The sequence below is a fragment of the Mus caroli genome, unplaced genomic scaffold (assembly GCF_978045245.1).
Source record: "Mus caroli unplaced genomic scaffold, Mus_caroli_1 scaffold_12, whole genome shotgun sequence".
Lineage (NCBI taxonomy): Eukaryota > Metazoa > Chordata > Mammalia > Rodentia > Muridae > Mus > Mus caroli.
Genome location: NW_028227267.1, coordinates 116263677 through 116284171, shown reverse-complemented (window position 1 = coordinate 116284171; position 20495 = coordinate 116263677). Strand labels below are relative to the sequence as shown.

The 20495-nt window shown below is 45.1% G+C and overlaps 1 protein-coding gene across 1 annotated transcript in view; it reads right to left on the bottom strand.

Annotated features, from left to right (window-relative positions):
- Hs6st3 (heparan sulfate 6-O-sulfotransferase 3) overlaps positions 1-6275 on the bottom strand; it is a 731388-nt gene extending 725113 nt beyond the window's left edge. Inside the window, exon 1 of the mRNA XM_021182252.3 lies at positions 5572-6275. Within this exon, the coding sequence (XP_021037911.1) occupies positions 5572-6275 (704 nt within the window). The remainder of the gene's footprint in view (positions 1-5571) is intronic.
- Positions 6276-20495: the final 14220 nt, after the last annotated feature.

Genomic DNA, 20495 nt, shown 5'->3' with positions numbered 1-20495 from the left:
TCTAATTATCTCTCAAACACTTCTGTTTCTCTGAAGCTGAGCCTATCAAAAACCCCACAGTAACCAGCAGGAGAGGGCAAGGGATACATCGTATGCTACAATTAACTGCTTGCAGTTTTCATCCTCCCCACTCAAAAGACCAAAGGTGTTTAACCTCTTCCTGACTTGTAGCAAATATTGGTAATTCTAGGCAGAGAACTCTCAGGGAACTTGTCATGAACTCGTTATGTGGATGTGGTATGCAGACAGGACAAAGCCTTATCTGTTCAGTTGTACGCTACACACAAACCTTGTGGTAACAAAATTAACCTTCTTGGCAGTTCAACCTTTTTAATTAGAGGAGACGGCAAACTGACTGTGCTTTCTAAAGCAGGGCAGGCTGTGATATCCCAGACTCTCTGAATCAGAGCACTGCAGAGGAAGTATATTTTAGCGTGCTGTCTAAAGGCAAAACAGGACGAGGTTTCAAAGCAGTCCTGTCTGTTTGTCCCCTTGTTTGTCTTAGGATGAGTTGCGATATGTTTTCCCATCTTCTCGTTTTGTATTTATTAAGAAAACAATGTCATTAGTGAGCCTCACTGTTTTGATCTTTGAATGTGTCAAACGGTCTCTTCCTTCCAATTGTACTTTACCGACGTCCCCTAGTAGAAATGTTTACGAACGCTGGAGAGCTGAGTGGATCATTTATAAGCTCACTTGTTCTTTTCAGTTCATAATATAGAGAAGGGGAGAAGACACCTTAAACACAGCTTAGATTTGAACCAAGGCCTCTTAAAGTAAAAGGATGGGTTTTTTTTTTTCATCATTTCATCATTCAGGAAGGAATTTCATCGCAGTTAACCAGAAGCTGCTGAAATGCTCTCTGCTGAGGACAAGACCACTTCACAGAGGTCGTGCTCGCTGAAGACAGCTACCCATTTTATAAAACTCTTTCTCAAGTTGAAATCCAACCAAGACTCATCCTGGCTCTACATTTGGGGTTAATACAAAATGCATCTCCCTCACCTTCCTAGCCTTCTTCTTTGGAGCACTGAAGGCAGTTCTAATGGTTCTCCTCAAGTTCCCATCTTCACTGTAAATATTAACCAATGCCTTCAGCTGCCTTGAGTGTGGCTTTCAGGAGCTGTCAGTCAAGATGAATTGCCATTTGCTTGGAAGCTTTACTTCAATTGAATGCAAAGAAGACGCCTGAAGGCTCCTTTCTTTCTCTTTTACTAGAGCTTGTGCTTGAACACCATTGAAGAACCTGTGGTCTACCTACAGCATCCTATTCTCTGATCTCACACACTCATCCAGGTACTCACACACACACACACACACACACACACACACACCCACACACCCCACATATCATGGAAGTGGTTCTGTGGTACAAAGTGAGTCATAGAACCTTATCATCCTGACCACAGTGATTAGCTGAAAAAAAAGGCACACGGTCCAAGTGAAATTAACCAGAGGTAATTTCTCCGAGTTTACAAATTGGAGCCCAGCAACGGACTGCTTACCTCTTTTCCTGAGGAACATTTAGACATGAAAACCATCTTCCTGACTCATGTATTGGGGCGCTTCCCTAGAACATGCACAGGATGTGGGGAGAAAGATCCCATGTTTCAAGTCATTGCTAAAACCATCTCCACACTTTCCTGTTCTGTTGTATACTTTCATCCGTCAGCAACTCTCCTCGAATTGAAGTAGGCTTATATCACTTGCAGCCCAGAATACTATCTATTACCAGATCTACAGGACATCAGCCATCCTAGTAGGATCAATAGAGCATGAGTAATAAAAGACAACGATCCCTTCCTCATCCTACAGAGGGATATGGGAGAGCATCTTCTAGAATCTTATAAGAAAAAAGATAACGATACCCACTTTCAAGGTTAAAGCTACAGGCAGGCTCACACAAAATGGATGCTGCTCAAAACTCCACTCCCAGACTATCAGAGCTCCTGACATATAAGTAGGTTTAAGTCAGTCTTCTCAATGGCACATGGACAACGGAGAAGTTACAATAGTCAAAGCGTTGGATACAAAGTCAAAATGAAGACTTGAATCCCTGAAGGACACTGCAGGAACACCATCTCACCTTCTCAGTGTTAGAATGCTCATCAAAACTGGGGAGTGTGTTATCTCTGCAGTGGTTTTTATCTTTTTTTTTTGTCATAAGATGCTATGATTCCATCCATACTCAACAGTGGTAAAGAGGATCCTCCCTAAAAGACTGAGTCATGCAGATAAATGGGAGGAAATGCAGTAAAAAGGAGAACAGACTGGGGAGAGCACTCTCTGGGGCTTGAATTCAGGACCCCAGTCCCTGTATGAAGTCAGACACCACAGATGTAATTCCAGCATTGGTGAGATGGGAGGCACAGGCAGAAGAATCTTTTAAAGCTCACAGGTCAGTTAGCCTGGCATAGCATCTGCTAACAAGAGACTTGACTTGTAGAGGCAAGGTAGAGGCGAAGAACTGATACATTAGCCTGTCCTCTAACCTGCACAAGCACCCTATGGCATGCACATGCCCAACCCCCTCCACCAACTCTATGCCCACACACACACACACACACACACACACACACACGGGATTTTAAAAAACGCACAAGACAGTGAGAAAGGATAACCCACTGAGGAAATAATAAAGGGGAAAACATCACATGCAAAAGAAGAAATCCTTAGTAAGATGATTTTAAAGGTTGGTTTCCTATCCAGTCCCAACCATTGTTTGTGTCACATTCACCTTTGAACCACCCCCAGGATCTTGCCCCTTCCTGGGCCTATGAAATCCATATGATGTGTCCTTTAGTTCCCCATCTTCCCTCGAAGTCTGCTCTCCCTCTTCTGGCTCTAATCCAAGCACCCCCCCCTCTGCTCTCACTACCCAGTTACCATATACACAGGTATTAAAAATTAAGTACACCAGCATATTGTGCTATAAATACATACTATGTTATGTATACTATAGATTAGCTATTTAGTTGTCATAACAGCTATATGGGACATTCTAAGTGTTACTTCCATTACAAAGTAAGAGAGAATGTGCAACTCAGACTCGGGAAGAGTGTAACTTACTCCTAGTACGGAGAACACTCGAGATCCACTTTCTTACAACTCCAGGGTCTTACATTTACCCATTACGTGAGCCACAAGGGCATTGATCCTTAAGAGAAAGGGGGAGTTGCTGCCAAGAGGGGACCAGAAGCAGAGCGCCCAGGGAAATAAAACCAACAGGCGTTCCTCCGCAATTTTGCTTAGAGTCAGCCCTATTTGAAGTAGAACCTTGTTCCCATTATGTAGCAATAGATTATCTGCCATTTTGCATTGTGGAAATGTATCCTGCATTATCCAGGCTAATCTTGTTGACTGTAGAATGCTGTACACAGACATTACAATGACAGACAACTAATTCAATCTTCTCTGCCAGCGAGATGCTACTATTAATGTCTCTTCAATTCCTTCCCTATAGCTTTGGATGCAGGGCACTTCACATATATCACAGCTGTTCCTTCCTACAGTACGTGGAAGGAACGCCATTGAGACTCACTGGGGAAAAGAAGACAAGTTGGGAAGAAAGAAGGTTACACAACGCGACACAAAACGCCACAAAATGGAAAGCAAAGCCAGCCCATGAATGATGATGACCTCATAACTTGTGGAGCAAAAAAGGAAGGGATGTCTATGAGCCATGGGTAAACTGAGAACATTAGTCGCTTCAGATAGAAACCACATGTTTAAATAGTCAGGGTGAGATTTTCCTGTGTCAGAGAGCGCAGAGAGCGTGCACAGCTCCTAGAGAAGAAGACTCAAAGCTTGTGGCCTACACCAGGCCTCAACAGCAGGACCCTCCCCACCCATCCAACACCCGACTACTACACAACTCCCGTCCTCCTTCATACATGGAAATCTTCATTCACTCACTAAGACATTGCTCTGTTTGTTTGGGGGTTTTGGGTTTTTTTTAATACTGACACTCATTGAAGGTCACCAGGGGTTCTGATGTGCTGATGAAAGACTCCAGTTTTACTATAATGGACAAAATGAAACAGGCTCCCAAACTCTTTGGGATCAACCAGGAATGTCTAACATCTAAATCAAAGGCCACTCCATGGAGTGATGATGTAGAGCAGAGACAATCTCACTGAAGTCACGTGCAATGTAGTGGGGAGATTGAATGCAATACTTAATTTAGACGTTTTAAGCTGAAACACAATGGTGGGCTTTAAAACAGTGTACTCGGTGTACTATTAAAATATTTACAGGTGTAAAGCCCTTCAAGTGCACTAAGGGAAAAAGACTATCAGCTTCTTATTCTATCAATTTCTATCAAACACAGACAGTAGTAGCTGGGAGATAAAGCATTTAAAAACCTGCCAGAGTAAAAGGAAAAAAAAAATCCTATAATGAAAGTCTGCTCGTTCTCAGAGAAATGAAGTAGAATTAGATGCCGCAATCGTGGCAAAATTCAGAATCTGGGCAGTTTCCAGTAAATGAAGCTTCTCCGTAATGTCAAATGCAGAAAGCTATCTGATATCAACATATTGAGCTGACTGTTTCAATTCCTATTTCCTTACACCAAATTGTTTAAAACCTTTGAGATAAAAACTTCAATAAAACTAGTGTTCTGATCTTTTAATATTTTATTCCCTTGAGCATGTCAGATTAATCTCCAGATGGCAATGGGCAGAACGAGCCACCAACCATGTTCTTAAGCCCATGCTTCTCTGAAGGAACAATAATGTAATAAGCAGCTGCATTGGCAGCAGAGACCACAAACTTTCTCAATCCTCAACAGCAGTACTGTTTTTAACGGCTAGCTTTCCTCTCAGTCCTTAGATCTTTGTATCCACTCAGCACATACCCAGGCACACAGTAGCCATTTAACAAATAATGTTTAAATAAACTGTTGGAATGGCTTAAGGGGGAAAGAGGCAGGCAGTCTTACGAAGAACAGCATGAGTCCAAATCCTGGCATTGCCCAGCAACAAGGACCATCTCCAGAATTAGGGTTATCACAGTGGAGCATGATTTTGCACGTGTAGATCTTCAAAGCGGCATCAAGAGGATTGTTCTCTAAGCTGGCAAGCAGCCACCCAAGAGCCACTTAGAAGGGGATTATGTTCCAACCATACCATCCCTGAAAAACTAGGTGTGCACTCCCGGATCCCCTATTCTTTGGATTTCCACCACATAATTTAAGTTCAAGACTCGACCTCTCTGGTCCAACCCAGACCCTCGACACCCTAGTTATTCCATAGCTGTTCTTTAGTGTCTGCTCCAAATACCTCATCACACAATGCTAGGCACCTTGCAGAATGCACATCAGGATGGCCGTGGACATGGCTGAAGTTGACAGGGGGTGGCAAGAAACAGTGAAGCATAGGAAAGAAACCAACTCAAGACAACCACCCCCCCCCAAGGTGGGTATCCAGCGGTTTCTCGCCCTTCACCCAAATTCTCTGCCCACCCTTTGGAAACCACTGCCAAACAGCAAAGGGAGAGCGACGCGGGAATGGCGGGGTCAGGACTTGGGGGAAAGGAGTGGGGTTCAGGAAACCAACAGACGCGGGACAGTACCTGGTGTGGCTGTGGTTGCGGGGACAATCCTTCTTCTCCATGATGGCCGGCACGCAGTTGGTGAGCTCGGTCCAGTCGGCATGCAGCCCGCAGCTCCAGCCGGTGGAGAAGCGGGAGAAGAGCCAGGTCTCCTTCTTGCCCGGCCGGTGGCAGGTGCACTTTTTCTGGCCAGCTTTGCAGCTGCATGGCTGCTCCAGACGAATGTTCTTCACCAGGTGCCGGCCGAATGTGGTGCCCCCGGTCTTCTGGATGTGCAGGAACACGATCACATCCCGCCCTTTGATGTTGAAGTCCACGAAGCGGGTCAGGTCCTTGAGGGTGAAGTTGAAGCGAGGCACGAACCGGGGCAGGGAGCCGTTTTCGGGAGCCTCGGGGTCCGGCTCCTCCTCTTCTTCCTCCTCCTCTTCCTCCGGGTCCCCCGGATCCTCATCCTCATCCTCGGGAGCCGCGACCCCACGAGACCCCTCGGGCGGTCCCCGGGGTGGCGGTGGCAGCTGGGGCCGCCGCTCCCACTCATCAGGGGGTGCTTGTGCCCGTCGGGCAGGACTCGGGACAGCGGGCGGACGGGCCTCCCCGGAGCGGAGCTGCTCCCCGAAGTTGGTGCATGAGCTGGTGCAGGAAGGGGACACGTACTGGTACATGATGACCACGAAGAGGAGAGTGAGCACCGGCGTCAGCAGCCACTTGTTGAACCTTTCATCCATGGTCCCGTTCTCAGGCCGGCAGGTGAGGTGGCTGCGGCGGCAGCGGCGCGATCGGGCGCCTGCTCGGAAGTTTCGGGGACTCCGGGGCGCGGCTCGGAGCCCGCCGCTCCTCCATGCCCCTGCCGCCGAAGAGAACGGCTGTCTGGCTGCCCCGCCGCACTCCGGGGTTGGCAGAGCCCGGGCCTACGAGCGGAACCGAGAAGACGGGCGCCGGCGCCGGCGGCTGTGGCGTGAGGCTCCTCGCGATCCCTGGGGCGCCGGGCTCCAGCCGGCTCCTCTTGCACCCAGACGCGGCGCTCTCAGGCGACACGGAGCATCCCGCCGCCGGTCGGTAGACGCTCAGGCGCTGCGATGCGAGGTTCGGGTCCCAGACCTTCCCGGGGCAGCTGCGGTGGCGAGCACAGGAGCTGCATGAGGCTCGCCAGGGCGCGGGCCAAGGGCGAAGGCTCGGCCCGGCCCCGCAGCCCCAGCCCTCCGCGTGCACCGCGCCCCGCACCTTTGCCCGCGGGTCCCTGGGCGCCGGGAGCCCGCCGCAAGTTTGCAAAGCCGCCCCTCGGCGGCGGCGAGCAAGACGCCTCTGCGGAGCCGCCTCCCGGGCGAATCGCACTACTGCTCCGGGTCCGCCCGCCCAGGCGCAGGCAACGCGCACACACTCGCTCACGCGGGCTGGCACCGCCACAACCCGCCAGCCGGTGTGACAGGAGCCCTGCTACCCGCAGCAAAAAAACCTGCCCTAGGTACGGAGCATGCGCCAAAGCCTTCCTCAGCCCCGGAGGAGTTTCCAGGGGAGGAGTCCACGGCTCCGCGGGGCTCGCGGGAGGCAGCTGGGGGTGGGAATCCCTCCAGCCTGGAGCCTAGGGAGATCTGGCAGAAAGGCTACCGCGGAGCGAGAACAGGCCCCATGGAGGGCGTTGCTAGCGATGATCTGATTCCTCTAAATTGCAACATTGGCAGCTTTCTCAGTATGAAGAGTGGACAGAAACCTGGTTGGTCTTGTTTGCAGGAATAACACCCCTATGGCAGAAAGTCTCATGCAGACTAAACAGGCGGTTGCTTGTCCTTCCTCAGCAGGGTACATAGGTTCCAGACTTCATTTACTGCCTCCCCAACATGGTCAAACTGATGCTCAAGTTTGTTCCAAGCTTCTTCAGCTATGAACTTAGTGGGTCCAACACTACAACTTTATTCAACCAGCAACCATTAAAAGGCCTGCTCTATAAAGAGATTTGTGTTTGCTGCGAACTCCATTTCCATGGCTCCAAGATGCAGCCCTGCAGGATATAAGTCCTAAAATCCATTCCATTAACACAAAGTGGGCTCTTCGATGTTCAAGACCCGCCCTTTTCCCACCCAGTAAGAAGTAACATCAGCTTCCCTCACCCCTGATCCACAGTGAAGACCTCCTTCGTTGTCCACAGAGGTTTTCATTAAACTTCTATCGAGTGTGTACATTTTTAATTTGCCCCAGAATCCAAACTTCTTCGCTTAAATACACTTTATGATTTTTCAGATAATGCATTGATAACACCATTCAGTTCACATCAGTCTGGAGTACCAGCTAGGGCTGATTTCCAAGCTAAGAGTAGCCCTGTCTTGATATTTGGGGCAATGCAGTGTGAGTTCCTGACCCAGACACTAAAGGTGTCCCCAATAGTTACCAGAGCCACACAGACCCCAGCTGTGGTCTCCCTCACCAGTCGCACCAACCTACTGTCTCCTTGGGGGCGCTATGCGGGACTTGTTCCTTTCTGAGAGCAGTGTTGGCCTCTTCTGTCAAGTCCCCACGTACAACCACCACTTCAAATCCAGATCTCCTTCTCGAACACCAAAGCTTGCTCATCGGAGGTTATTTTTATTGTTCTAGACAGGTGGAGTTCTTCCCAACAAAACATTCTCCCTCTACTTCCACCCTGTTCTCAACTTTATGTGCAACTGCAGGACTGAGGGATGTCTATTCTGTAGAAGTCCAGGTTCCTAAGTAGGGTGCTAGATACAACGACTCCACTTCTCTAAAGCTTTTTGCGCTCTTTTTTTCTCTCACTCAAGTTTAAATTCCTGGTAAGGACATCATATGACACTCCAAAACAAGGAATTGTGCTTTTTTTAAAAGCAGAACCCAGTAAAACCCAGCAATTGTTTCCTAGATGCATCGAATTGACAGGGACGTTTTTTAAAGGCTGGAGATTGATTCCAGCCTTAAAACGCATGCACGGGTCCTGGGTTTCGATTTCCAGAGCTAATTTATTCTTAAAGCTGGACATGATGGCCAGTGCTCCTAATCTCAGCATCTCTGCTAAGGAAGCAGAGTCAAGAGACAAGCTGATCCCTAGGACTCTGATAACCAGCCAGCTTAGCCTACTGGGCAAGTTCCAGACCAATGATAGACTCTGTCTCAAACAAAAGGTAGATGGCATTTGAGGAACAACGTTCCAAGGTGTTCTCTGGCCTCCACATGCACAAGAACACAAGAACACATGCTGGAGTGGGGGTATTTCACTTCAGGTAAAAAGAGAGAGAGAGAGAGTCATTATGCCTTTGTACACTGTTTTATTGGAGAAATATCCTATTCTCTAGAATATTCTTAGTGTCCATAGCTAAGTAGAGCCTTTATACACAAATAAGTAGTGGGAGTGTTGGTGGTTATCTGCAGAGTGGAAAAGCACTTTCCTACCCATCTTCTCATTTGCTCCTCAGAGCAGCACTCTAAGGAGATTCTACAAAAAGAAGATGGATAATATCTCATTTCTGACGTGAGGAGACTGAGCCAAGGAAAGCCAGGTTAGAGTAAAGTCAAAGCTAGAAACATCTAACACTCTGAAATCCATTCAAATCACCACCCAAGAAATCCACAGAACAACAGAAACACAGCTCCCAGTTTCCTCTCTCCCCTCCCGAGACCCTGGGAGGCAGGAGGCAGGCAGAGACAACAGCATTGCTACACAACAATTAAGTTGTTCTCCCTCTCCCTATGGCTTGCCAGGCAAAGCAGAGCAATTTCGCATCCTGCGATGTTTGGGTATCTAGTCAGAGTTTCCAGATAAACAAAGGGAAGACAGTACCGATCATAAATCGACTGTGTCATTACTAAAATAGGTCATTTATGAGAATTTCAGAAGAAAATGTTGTAAAAATATAATAGTCATGCTGTTCATAACTTGTGTGTCCATAAGCATGTCTGCCCTCATAACAGTATTCAAAAAGCATCATCCCATAATCCTATAAAAATCTTTCCTGTTATTGTGGTTTGTACCTTCAGTAAAATAGATAACAGGGTGCCACCGTTTCCTTGAGATAATTGGTGGAAAACAATGCACAGATTCAAGGCAATTGCATAGATAATTCAGGCTGTGCTCAGAAACTCGTGTCTAATGATAGGTAACAACTGTGGATGGGTAAACACTGCGTCTGTCCCAGGTGTGATCTCCCTAGTACTCCAGCAGAACTTGCGGTAAACTTAATCAAAGCTCTTAAATCCTGCAATAAACAGGCTTCCTTATCTACGAGGGCAGACCTCAAATTCTGGTGAAAATGAATAGAAACTTTCTAAAACTGAATGCTCCCCAGGTGAAAGGAAAAACATATTTGGATTCAGCTTACTATAGTTACTCCACGATGACACCAGCTGGCAATTGTTTCTGGCTAACAGATTGCAGCTACTATGATTCCTACATAAATTATTAAAATAATAAAAGTAATGTTTTCAAAAGCTTTCTGCCACTTCCTCTGCCAGTCTAGCGAGTAAGCTTAACACTTAGCTGTCTGTGAGGCAGTGTGTTCTCCCAGTTTTATGCCTCAACGAGCTTTACTGATTATTTTCTTGCCCAATTCTTTCTCTACCTCCACTTTATTTTTTTCTTTCTTCCTCTGTTTCTTTCAAATACTCTCAAACCTGTTATCAGCATTGCATGCCCCCCCCACTTCCAGGATTCAAACTTTTGATTAGAACAGTCCTCCTTTAATCAAGTTCAATTGGGAGATAAAATTGCATCCCATCTTCTTCCTTTTCCCGTTGGTACAAGAAACTGCCTTTGAGAACGGTGAGGACACCCTGGGGAGATGGGTGATCCCACTGTCCCAGACAATGTTTAGGCCCCTTGCATTTGCACACAGGGATGCAGAGATGTGCACACCCTTCAAAGCAGATGGAAAACAAAATATCTCACACCGCTGATCGGTGATACGAATCTCTCTTTCAAAAAGGAGTCGGGGCTGGAAAGAGAAGATGGCTCCGTAGTTATGAGGACTGGCTGTTCTTCCAGAACTGGGTTGGATTTCGAGCACCACATTATGTTTGTAACAAACAGTCTACAACTCCAGTCCCCGGTCATCCAGCAGCACTTCCTTCAGGTACTGCAGACACAGCTGTGCACAGACATCTGTCCATGCACATACCATTTTGACACTGAAATAAAGGAGGAAAAGTGTTCTTGTCCACTGAAATGACTTCTTTCTTGATTTTGTAAACAAGCCCTGCCCCCCACCCCAAGTCCCTTGGTTAAGCAGTTTTCAAGTAACACTAACTTTTTCCGTAGGAAGTTATTAGAAGCATTTGTAGTGTCCATAGCAAGTGACAAGATGAACTATGATCTATACTACATGTACTCCAGTTCCCTGCATCACTGGGACTTTGAGGTAACTGTGCCTTTACATATTGCATTTCAAAATTCCTATTTCTATGAATGGCTGATTTTTTTTTCTTTATTGTATAACCTTCTTCACCCACCATAGATAGCAGCCTGTCAAGGAAACATGGAAACTGCTATCTGTATGCATAATATATATTCATTAACTCAGTATAATGTAAGTAAATGTACGAGTGTTTTCATAGTAGATGTGCAGTTATTTCTTCAACAAGATTGAGCATTTACCATATCGCTTCGGAGGCTTGAACTACACCATCAACCAAGACCAGTCAAAACAGGCCTTTATGATCCCTACATACTCACAGAGATGGTAAGTGATGAAGAAAGAAGAAATAGATATAATTAATCATATATATATATATATATATATATATATACATATACTGAGATGCATACATAATGTATAAAGTGCCAGGTACATTTAGGTATTTGGCTTACATTGGGAAGCAATGAAGATGACAACACTTGCCCTCCAGAATTTAAATGCCATAAAAACAAAACCAGTACTGAAGAAATTAGAAGAAACTGGGAGATTGGTCATATTAAAGCTGGTGGGGTATTATTAAAAAATTAATTCTGAGAGAGGGGAGAGGAGAGAGACAAGGAAACATGCAAATTATGTATATGTAGTCAATTGGCCTATTTTATTTGGTTAGGATAGACTCTAAGTGGTCAAATGTAGAAAACGAGTTAAGTGATCATTCCAGTAGCCCGAAGAAAGAAGGCAGTGGCTCCGGTAGAGACAGCAAAGTAGCAGAAGAGGTGATGGGAAGTGGCCAGATGGTTTGTATTTTTAAGATCAAAGAGTTCTTCATGTTCCGTGATGAGTTGACGTTTGAGTAAGAAAGAAAAAGAAGGGCTGAGGATGCCAGCAGGATTAAGCAACTGAAGGATGCACTGCGGCTGTTACCAGTGGGATGACAACCAATCTCACTGCAAGTACTGGAGAATAAACAATGAAGGTGATGACAAGCGGCACTCAGGCGGACAGGGAACGGAGTAATGGTTCCTGCAGCCAATTCCAGAAGGCTTAGGCTGAAGCAGACACCCGAGAACAGGGCTTGCTGCGCAGAACAGTAAATATGACTCTGCAGTTGAAAAGAACTTGGGAGGCATTAGGTAGAGCAGGACCTCAGATGGGGGGATTGAGGGCAGGTAACTAGAAATGTGACAGTGGATATAAAGAAAGTCCTCAGAGATGTGTGGCAATATATAGTTCATGAGCTCTGGGAATCAATTGGAAACGCTTGAAAAGAAAGCAGGGGACGAGGTCAAGAAGCCATTGTAGTTGTCCAAGAAACCGATGATGGAGACCTGGACTAGGGAGGCCGAGGTGGAGAAAGTATAAAACCACAGGCATGGAGTGGAAAGGTGTGGGTTGCCTCATTTCCCAACAACAGAACAGAAATTTCCTGCAGGATCGCGTTGTCTGGGGGAAACTGAAGCTATTGGATTTAAACAGAGCTGCCATGTCTTTGTGTTTAGAGTGCATTGTCAAAGTCATGGCCCTCCCTCACTCTCTTTGGCTTTCGCCCAAATCTATGCCTGGGGTCCTCTGGCATCTCGGCACTGGCTGAGGGAGTCATGGATCACAGAAGCCTCTGTTTTCTGTGGCGCTCCCGATCCCACCTGGACTCAGGGGCAGTCCCTGTTAATGTCCACCGGCCTTCCAGGGTTCGCTGGGAAGGTTGTCTGCCAGCTTTTCCTGCACTCTGACGGTCTTTTCAGGGCCTCACTGGTAGCTAACCCAGTGATTTTCCCACGAGCAGATGCAGCCCTCTTTACCAATAAAAAAAAAATATTTTAACTTCAGAACATTTAAAAACATCTGCTGTACTCCTTATTGACAGGCAACTAAAATGCGTTTAGTGCAGCCATGTTAGCGTGTTTTCCTTAGAATAAATACATTGCCACTAATAGAATTTGAGTTAAAAAGCATACATCATTAAATGTGAATAAAGACTGTATAACTTTTTCTCCAAATGTACTAATCTAACCTTCAATCTAACTAACCTTCAATGCATGCATGATTATCTTCCACTACAACCTGAACTTTTCTGGAAGAGCAAACAGGATGCTTCAAAAATGTGCCGCGTTCATGCAGGAGCCGTATATCTCTGTATCAGAACAATTTAGTATATTGAGGGACCAACCGAGAGAACAAATATTTTGAAATAGTCCCTTTAGATGGTAAGGAAACAGAAGAGGGCACTAAATCAGGAAGAGAAGAAATCAACTGGGGGGGGGTGAGCAGAGATGAGCAAATGAGAGCTATGAATAAATGGCGTGCATGTATGAAGATATCACGGTGAATCCCACCGCACTCTATGCTAACTGCAAAGATTAATCTGAAAAGTATAAAACCACAGTGGGGACAGCCAGTGGAGAAACCAAATAAATCGCTGGACCCAGGGTGTGGAGGTCATGTTTGAATTCTATATTAAAGACAAAAGTGTGTTAGTTCTAACATCAGGTAGCAAATAGCAGTGACGGTTCCATAAGCGTTTGTTGACAGAATCTGTGAAATACCAAGAAAGCAATTGGTAGGGTCTAAAGGACAAAAGAGGAGTTCAATAAAAAGAATAATAGAAGCCGAACAACTAACGAGGAGAAAAGTATTCCAGGGGTGGAGTCAGAAAGATTTAGTGGTTAAGGGTGAAGGGGATGGGGGGGGAGGAGCACTGAAAACGTCTCAGCATGCTCTGCCTTGGAAAGTGTCTCAGACACGCTATCATTATTATGGACGGCAAAACACGTATAGGATTAGGTGCAAAAAAATAAAAATAAATCAGTATGGGTAATTATTAGATCTCTTAGCAAATTAAAATGTTTGCATTTTCCAAATGGGTTTGAGTTTCAAAACGTTTACATTTCATTTTAACAAAGAAAGCTTTGAAAGTACTCTTCAATTTTTCTGCAGCCAGAGAGATAAACTTAGTTTAATTATAAGCTGGGGAAGGGAAAGCCTAGATAGAAGCACATTTTGCAAAGACTATTCTCTCTTTCTTAATGTTTCATATATAAATCAGGATGCAGGGCCCCTTGCTTGTGCATTGGCCACAAATCTTATTTGTCTCTAACTCTCTCTACTACAGATATATAACCCATACATGTGGATATATATTTTCAATCCCAAGAAATCAGATATCTAAAGTGGCTTCTAAGGGATATTTGGGGCAATTGCTGTTTGCTCCATTAGCCCAGCAGTTTTTCAACAGCACAGAAGGCAGATGGTCTGCAAGCTCCCCAAGGACAGACATTAAGTAGAACTCTTACCTTGTTACAGCTTCAGCACTCTGCATAATGCCTTGCACCTAGTAGGCATCTTAGCAACCACTCCTCCTAATGTGCCAAGAAGATGTTAGGGAGGCGGCTCCGTGGATAAAGTGCTTGCCCTGCAAACCCGAGGGCCTAAGTTTGATCCCTGGTCCCATGTTAAATCTGGCATGCTTTTACAAGGCAGTGAATCCTTGTTCTGGGAGAAGAAAAGTGGGGAAACAGGAAGAAGATTCATAGAGCTCGCTGGGCAGCCTGTCTACCGTTCTACAGGAGTTGGTAAGCTCTAGAGTCAATGAAAGTATCCAAAAAAGGAAATAGACAAAAGAAGCCATCAATAACTAGCTCTGGCCAACACATGCAGAAACTCATACATGCACTCACATACATACATACATACATACATACACACAAATACACACACGCACACATACATACACACATGCACACACATACACTCATACACATACATACACACATATGCACACACATCAATAAAAATAAAGAAAAGAAAAAAGGAAAAAAGATTGTAAAATAAGCAAATATATATTTCTCCTCTTAACTCACCAAGCAAACTTCACAGGCTCCCTGCCATGGGGTGCCTCGCTTCCAGACCCTGAGAGCACGTATACCTTATCTAAGGGGAAGTGAGTCTGGACTCCCTTGGTAAACCATTCAGTGTGTTCTCACTCCTGCTAACAGGCTTTTTAGTGTAACCTTTCCCTACCAATTAAGCTGATGCTCCCAGGGAAATGTCTAATAAATTATACCACACAAAAACAAAATCCTATTTTACATATATATATATATATATACATTTATTTATCAAAATAACCAGTCACCTTCTTTACAAGTATGTTACTTATCTGACAAAATTCATTATAGTCTAAATGTTTAAAGCAAACAAACAAAAGCGAAAACAAAAAATCAATAGTTTAGTGTAACTAAACTACACCAGCCCACGGAAACCCAAATCAACATCCTACACACAGCTCAGCAGTCCATACCCATTGTTTTCCAATTAATTAATATAATTATTTGTTTTTAAAGTCGTGCTGTGAGATTCATGGTTTTTATGCAATTAATTCGTAATTGTTCTCCAGACACCCAAAGTCATTGTACTTTTTCTGCACAAAATGTCATCTCAGAGCAGTTGTTCTTCTGTTTCCTCCTCCATGGACTGTAGAAATCTACTCCATTTTCTGTCCTGCAGTCGCCTTTAAGCAGTTAGTGTTAGTTCTTCAGAACAGTGGTTAGTTAAACGTTCTTGTGCGTTTATAAGGCAATGATACATCATTTAAGTGTCTAAGTCTAAGGTGCTGTCCTGATGTAGTAGATGTAAAAACATCTCATTCCTCTGGAAAAAGGAAACTGACACATCTGTTGCTGGGAACTTTGTTGTGAGGAGTTCTATTTGCTAAATACCTGGGATGGCAGAAAGGAAAAGACGCTCCTGCTCACAGGGTGGCTGGCCACTTACCCAATCAACAGCCCACTGGCAGAGGAGACAGTGATGGCAGCCAGGCTAGAACCTTGCCAGTTCACTTTCCTAGATGCACACGCACACACACATACATACATACACATATACATTCACATAAGCACACATGCACACACAGTCACACACACATCCACACATACTACACAGACACACACCACACAAACACATCCAGACACACACTCAAACACATACACACACATACTCATATATACACTCACATAAGCACACATGCACACACAGTCATACACACATACCACACATACCACACAGGCACACCACACAGACACATCCAGGCACACATCACACACACACATACAGACAGACAGACAGACAGACAGACAGAGACAGAGAGACAGAGATAAACAGAGAGACAGAGAGACAGACAGACAAAGACAGAGAGACAGAGACAGAGAGACTGAGCCAAAGAGAAACAGAGAGACAGAGACAGACAAACAGACGGACAAAGACAGAGAGACAGAGACAGAGAGACTGAGCCAAAGAGAAACAGAGAGACAGAGACAGACAAACAGACAAAGACAGAGAGACAGAGACAGCGAGAGTCAGAGAGAGAGAGAGAGAGTCAGAGAGAGAGAGAGAGTCAGAGAGAGAGAGACAGAGAGTCAGAGAGAGAGAGAGAGAGAGAGAGAGAGAGAGAGTCAGAGAGAAAGAGAGAGAGAGTCAGAGAGAGAGAGAGAGAGAGAGAGAGTCTTCCGTAAAGCAAACTGTATTGTCCACATGATGACTCAGCCTTCTCTTCCACACTCAGCTGAAACATCCCTTCTATAAAGGGTCTGGACCTGTATTCCACACACACAGAGTTCATCATCTCCTCCAATTTGCTGGTTACTAGAGCTGCGTGACTCAATTACCATAGTGTACATTTAAACTATCTTATGTGAACTCCTAGTGGAGTGGTATTCTTCTTAAATTTTTATTACATGTGTCTGTTTCTGAATGTCTATGGGTGGGCTTGAGTGTGTCATAGTATACACATGGGGTGTGTCACAGTATACATGTGGGGTGTGTCACAGTACACATGTGGTATGTGTCACAGTATACATGTAGGGTGTGTCACATATCTGGGGTGTCACAGTATACATGTGGGGTGTGTCACAGTATGAATGTGGGGTGTGTCACAGTACACATGTGGGTTGTGTCACAGTATATATATATATATGGGGTGTCACAGAACATGTGAAATGTGTTATAGTACACATGTGGGTTGTGTCATACTATACATGTGGGATACATGTAGGGTATGTCACAATATACATGTGGGGTGTGTCACAATATATATTTGGTGTTTCATAGAACATGTGGAGTGTGTTATAGTACACATGTAGGGTGTGTCACAGTACACATGTGGGATACACATGGCGTGTATCACAGTGTCCATGTGGGGTGTATCACAGCTCACATGTGGGGTGTGTCACAGTACACATGTGGGTTGTGTCACAGTATACATGTGGAATGTATTATAGTTCACATGTGGGGTGTATCACAGTATACATGTGGGGCGTGTCATAGCACATATGTGGTGTATCACACTGTCCATGTGGAATGTGTCACAGCACAGCACATATGTGGAATGTGTTATTGTACACAAGTGGAGTGTGTCACAGCACACATGTGGAATGTGTCACAAGACACATGTAGAAGTTAGAGACTATTTGGTTCTCTCCTTTGAGCATGTGGATTCTAGTATGGAGTTTTTTTGATTATTGATATGTGTATTGATCTAGTTGAGAAAGGCAGAATTCCAGGTTGACTCCAATGACACTTCTCTTATCCCTTCCTATGGAATGTCCACAAAAGGGACTGTGTAGGGTATTACTCAGACTGGGGTGTTATGATATGACCTGATGTAATCAGATGAGACCTTTCAAAGCATAATATGACTCCATATGGATTCAGAGGAAGAAGTTAGTGAGACGCATTTCTGCTGACCTTGAAGGAGAAGCTGGAAGCAGCCTGTTGTGGGAGCTTCAAGGCAAGGAGATGAGGCAGGGCATGTGGGAGCTGGGAGTTATCCTCACCAGAAACAGGAAAGAAAATGGGTCCAATCATTTACCTGAAGAAACTGAACTCTTCCCAAACCTGAATGATTTTGGAAGCAAATTTTTCCTTAGCACCTGCACATGGGAAGTTGGTCAGAATGAGATCTTGATTTTAGCCTTAAGAGACCAGACCCTAAGTGGAAAGCCCAGCCCTTTCACATCCAGACTTGTCCCCTGTAGGACTGTGAATCCATAAATGGTTTTTAAAACTGGATTACTCTGATGTTCATTTGTTAATATTCCAATAGAAAAGTACTCACTTAGCACCTTGTGCCTAGGAAAACAATTGGTGAATTGATGTTTCATTTGAATTAATAAAGGGGAGGATGAAAGAAAAGAAAGAAGGGAGGGCAGGAGGGAGCGAGAGAGGGAGGAACAGGAAGTGGAGGGGGGAAGGGCAGAGAGGAGGAAATGGAAGGAACAGTCAGGAGACCAGGAGATGAGCTGATCTTGACTGCTGGGTCTTCTTGAGCGGTAGGGGTGACACAGACACATTGTGCTGGCTTAAACTGGTTTCTCTCTGACCATGTTTCCTTACCTCCATCCCATCCCTCATTCCTAATCTTTCCATGACCCTTTTGTCATCCATACCTTGACTCCACTTGTCTGTGAGAAAAGAAAGACATGGCCTTAACAACTGTCAGCTGGTATACAGCTTCCAGGCTGCCAGCTAGGCCACAATGGTTTCCTAATGAATATAAACCACTTCACGCTGTGTTAACATCAGCTGGGGACTCTCCATGGTTACAAACAAGACAGAGACAAGGCTACTTCATAGACATGGTCAGAAACAGAACAGAAACATAGACAGAGATCAAAGCAGAGGCACCATGAAGCTATGGAATGAGGATACAGTCCCCCCCCCTCACCACCCCATGAATGGCCCCACTTACAGTCACCTCCCCATTCCTCCTGAGCCTTAAATTAGATCCCATATCCATCTTCAGTCGCTCAGGGAATCCCAATCCAAACCCTGTTTGAGTTCTTCCTGAAATAACTTGTCACCTTCCAATCTCATCCTATGACCATCCTAATATCTTCTCAAGGCAAGCCACAGTTCCCCTGTGTTATGAAGTATTCCTAAGAACAACGAGAAATAAACTGATTCTTGTCTTAGTGTGCTTCTGGTGGTCCCTGCCTTAGTGAGCCTCTGCACAACTGTGGGTAGCTATATTCATCATCCATTCAACACTGGGAATGTTTAACAACTCGTTCTTAGGATGTGTGAGGCAAAGTATCTGAATCCAGGAATGTGCATCAATAGGTCAAGTGCCATTGTCGCCAGCGACAGCACCTGAGCCTTGTCTAGAGCTGGCTTTGCTCGGTGGTGACTCGGTATCAAGCCAGAGTGCTGGTAATCTGGTCATACAGCAATGTATAATTGCTTACTCTTCCCTCTACCCAGTCGCCCTCTCCATTCCATCCCCTAAGCTCCAAAGCACAAATCTTGTTTGGACTCTGCCAAACATTATATGATGGGCAGGAGCTGAAATTCCTGGGGTAAACAAACATTGGACCACATAAAGTATGTAAATTTGGATTGAGTCCGAGGCTGGAGTGTAATGGCTGTTGGTTTTATTTAAAAAGAAGATGTAAAATGTACCTATGGGTTTTGCTAAGAATAAAGGCATAGTAGAATCAAGCAAGTGAAAGGCTGGTCAATAAGATATGTGGTTGAGGCAGACTTGGATTTGATTGACACTTCAAGGTTTGTTCCAGAAAAAAACCATACAGAGAAGAACCTGATAGGGATCGGAGACAATGAGTCTTTGGGTACCGATTGCTCTAAACCAGAAAATCTCACCTTCTGATAAATAGTGAGTGCTCTTGGGAATGTTAAAACAACTGCTAGCCTCCAAGCCATATTCCGGGCTTATTAAATAAGAATGTGGGGCACAGGAAACGATGTTTTAAGCAGTCCATATGGTTTCACCGTCAAGCCAGGGCTGAGGATCACAGCCCAAACAGAAATGTCCAGCCTTCTCCTTCTCCACCCCACTGCTGTCTGCCTCTTCTTCTGTACAAAAGGTCCAAGCACCCCCGCATGCAGGTCCAAGCACGCAGACAGATCCTGATAGCCAAGCTGACCGATAAGTACTTAAAGGGTCAGTGTGATAATTTTCATGGTAGCTAGTGGCACTATGTTTTAGTTGTGTCTTTCAAGACTGGGTGTGCGCTTCTATTTCGCCATGGTCCCCCACGCCCTTTTAAATCGAGGTAGGAAGCTACAGCTTGTATTCACGTCCTCATGGGAATCCACAGTCAGAGATCACACTCCTCTCTGGATCTGCATTGTCTATGACTGACTCTCAATAGAGGCCTTTCTATGACAGAACGACACCTGATTTCCAAATGGCTCTGTCCCACCTCACCCAGCACCATGCTGAAGGTCAGGTGACTTGTACAGGTCCATAATGATTTGAACTCCACAATTGCTCCCTTTACTCCTCCTACAGGTTCTCAAAGCTCCATCCCCACTCACTCCTCCGCCCACGCAATGCCTGCCCTGCCTAGCTGTCAGTGCAATGAATGAGCACCCCCATGTGGTCTTGGGTCAAGCTGAATACAGCTCCCTCCGTGCAAAAAATCAACTTCATGGACAGCGCTTGTATTTTATCTTTAAAACTTCAGGGTAGTGCTTTCTTTATCTTATTCCATAAAATATTCCATAATATTTTCACGTGCTTTAAGATGTTTTTGGTTATAATGTCTGTATTAAAATGATACCCCAAGCACCTGTGTT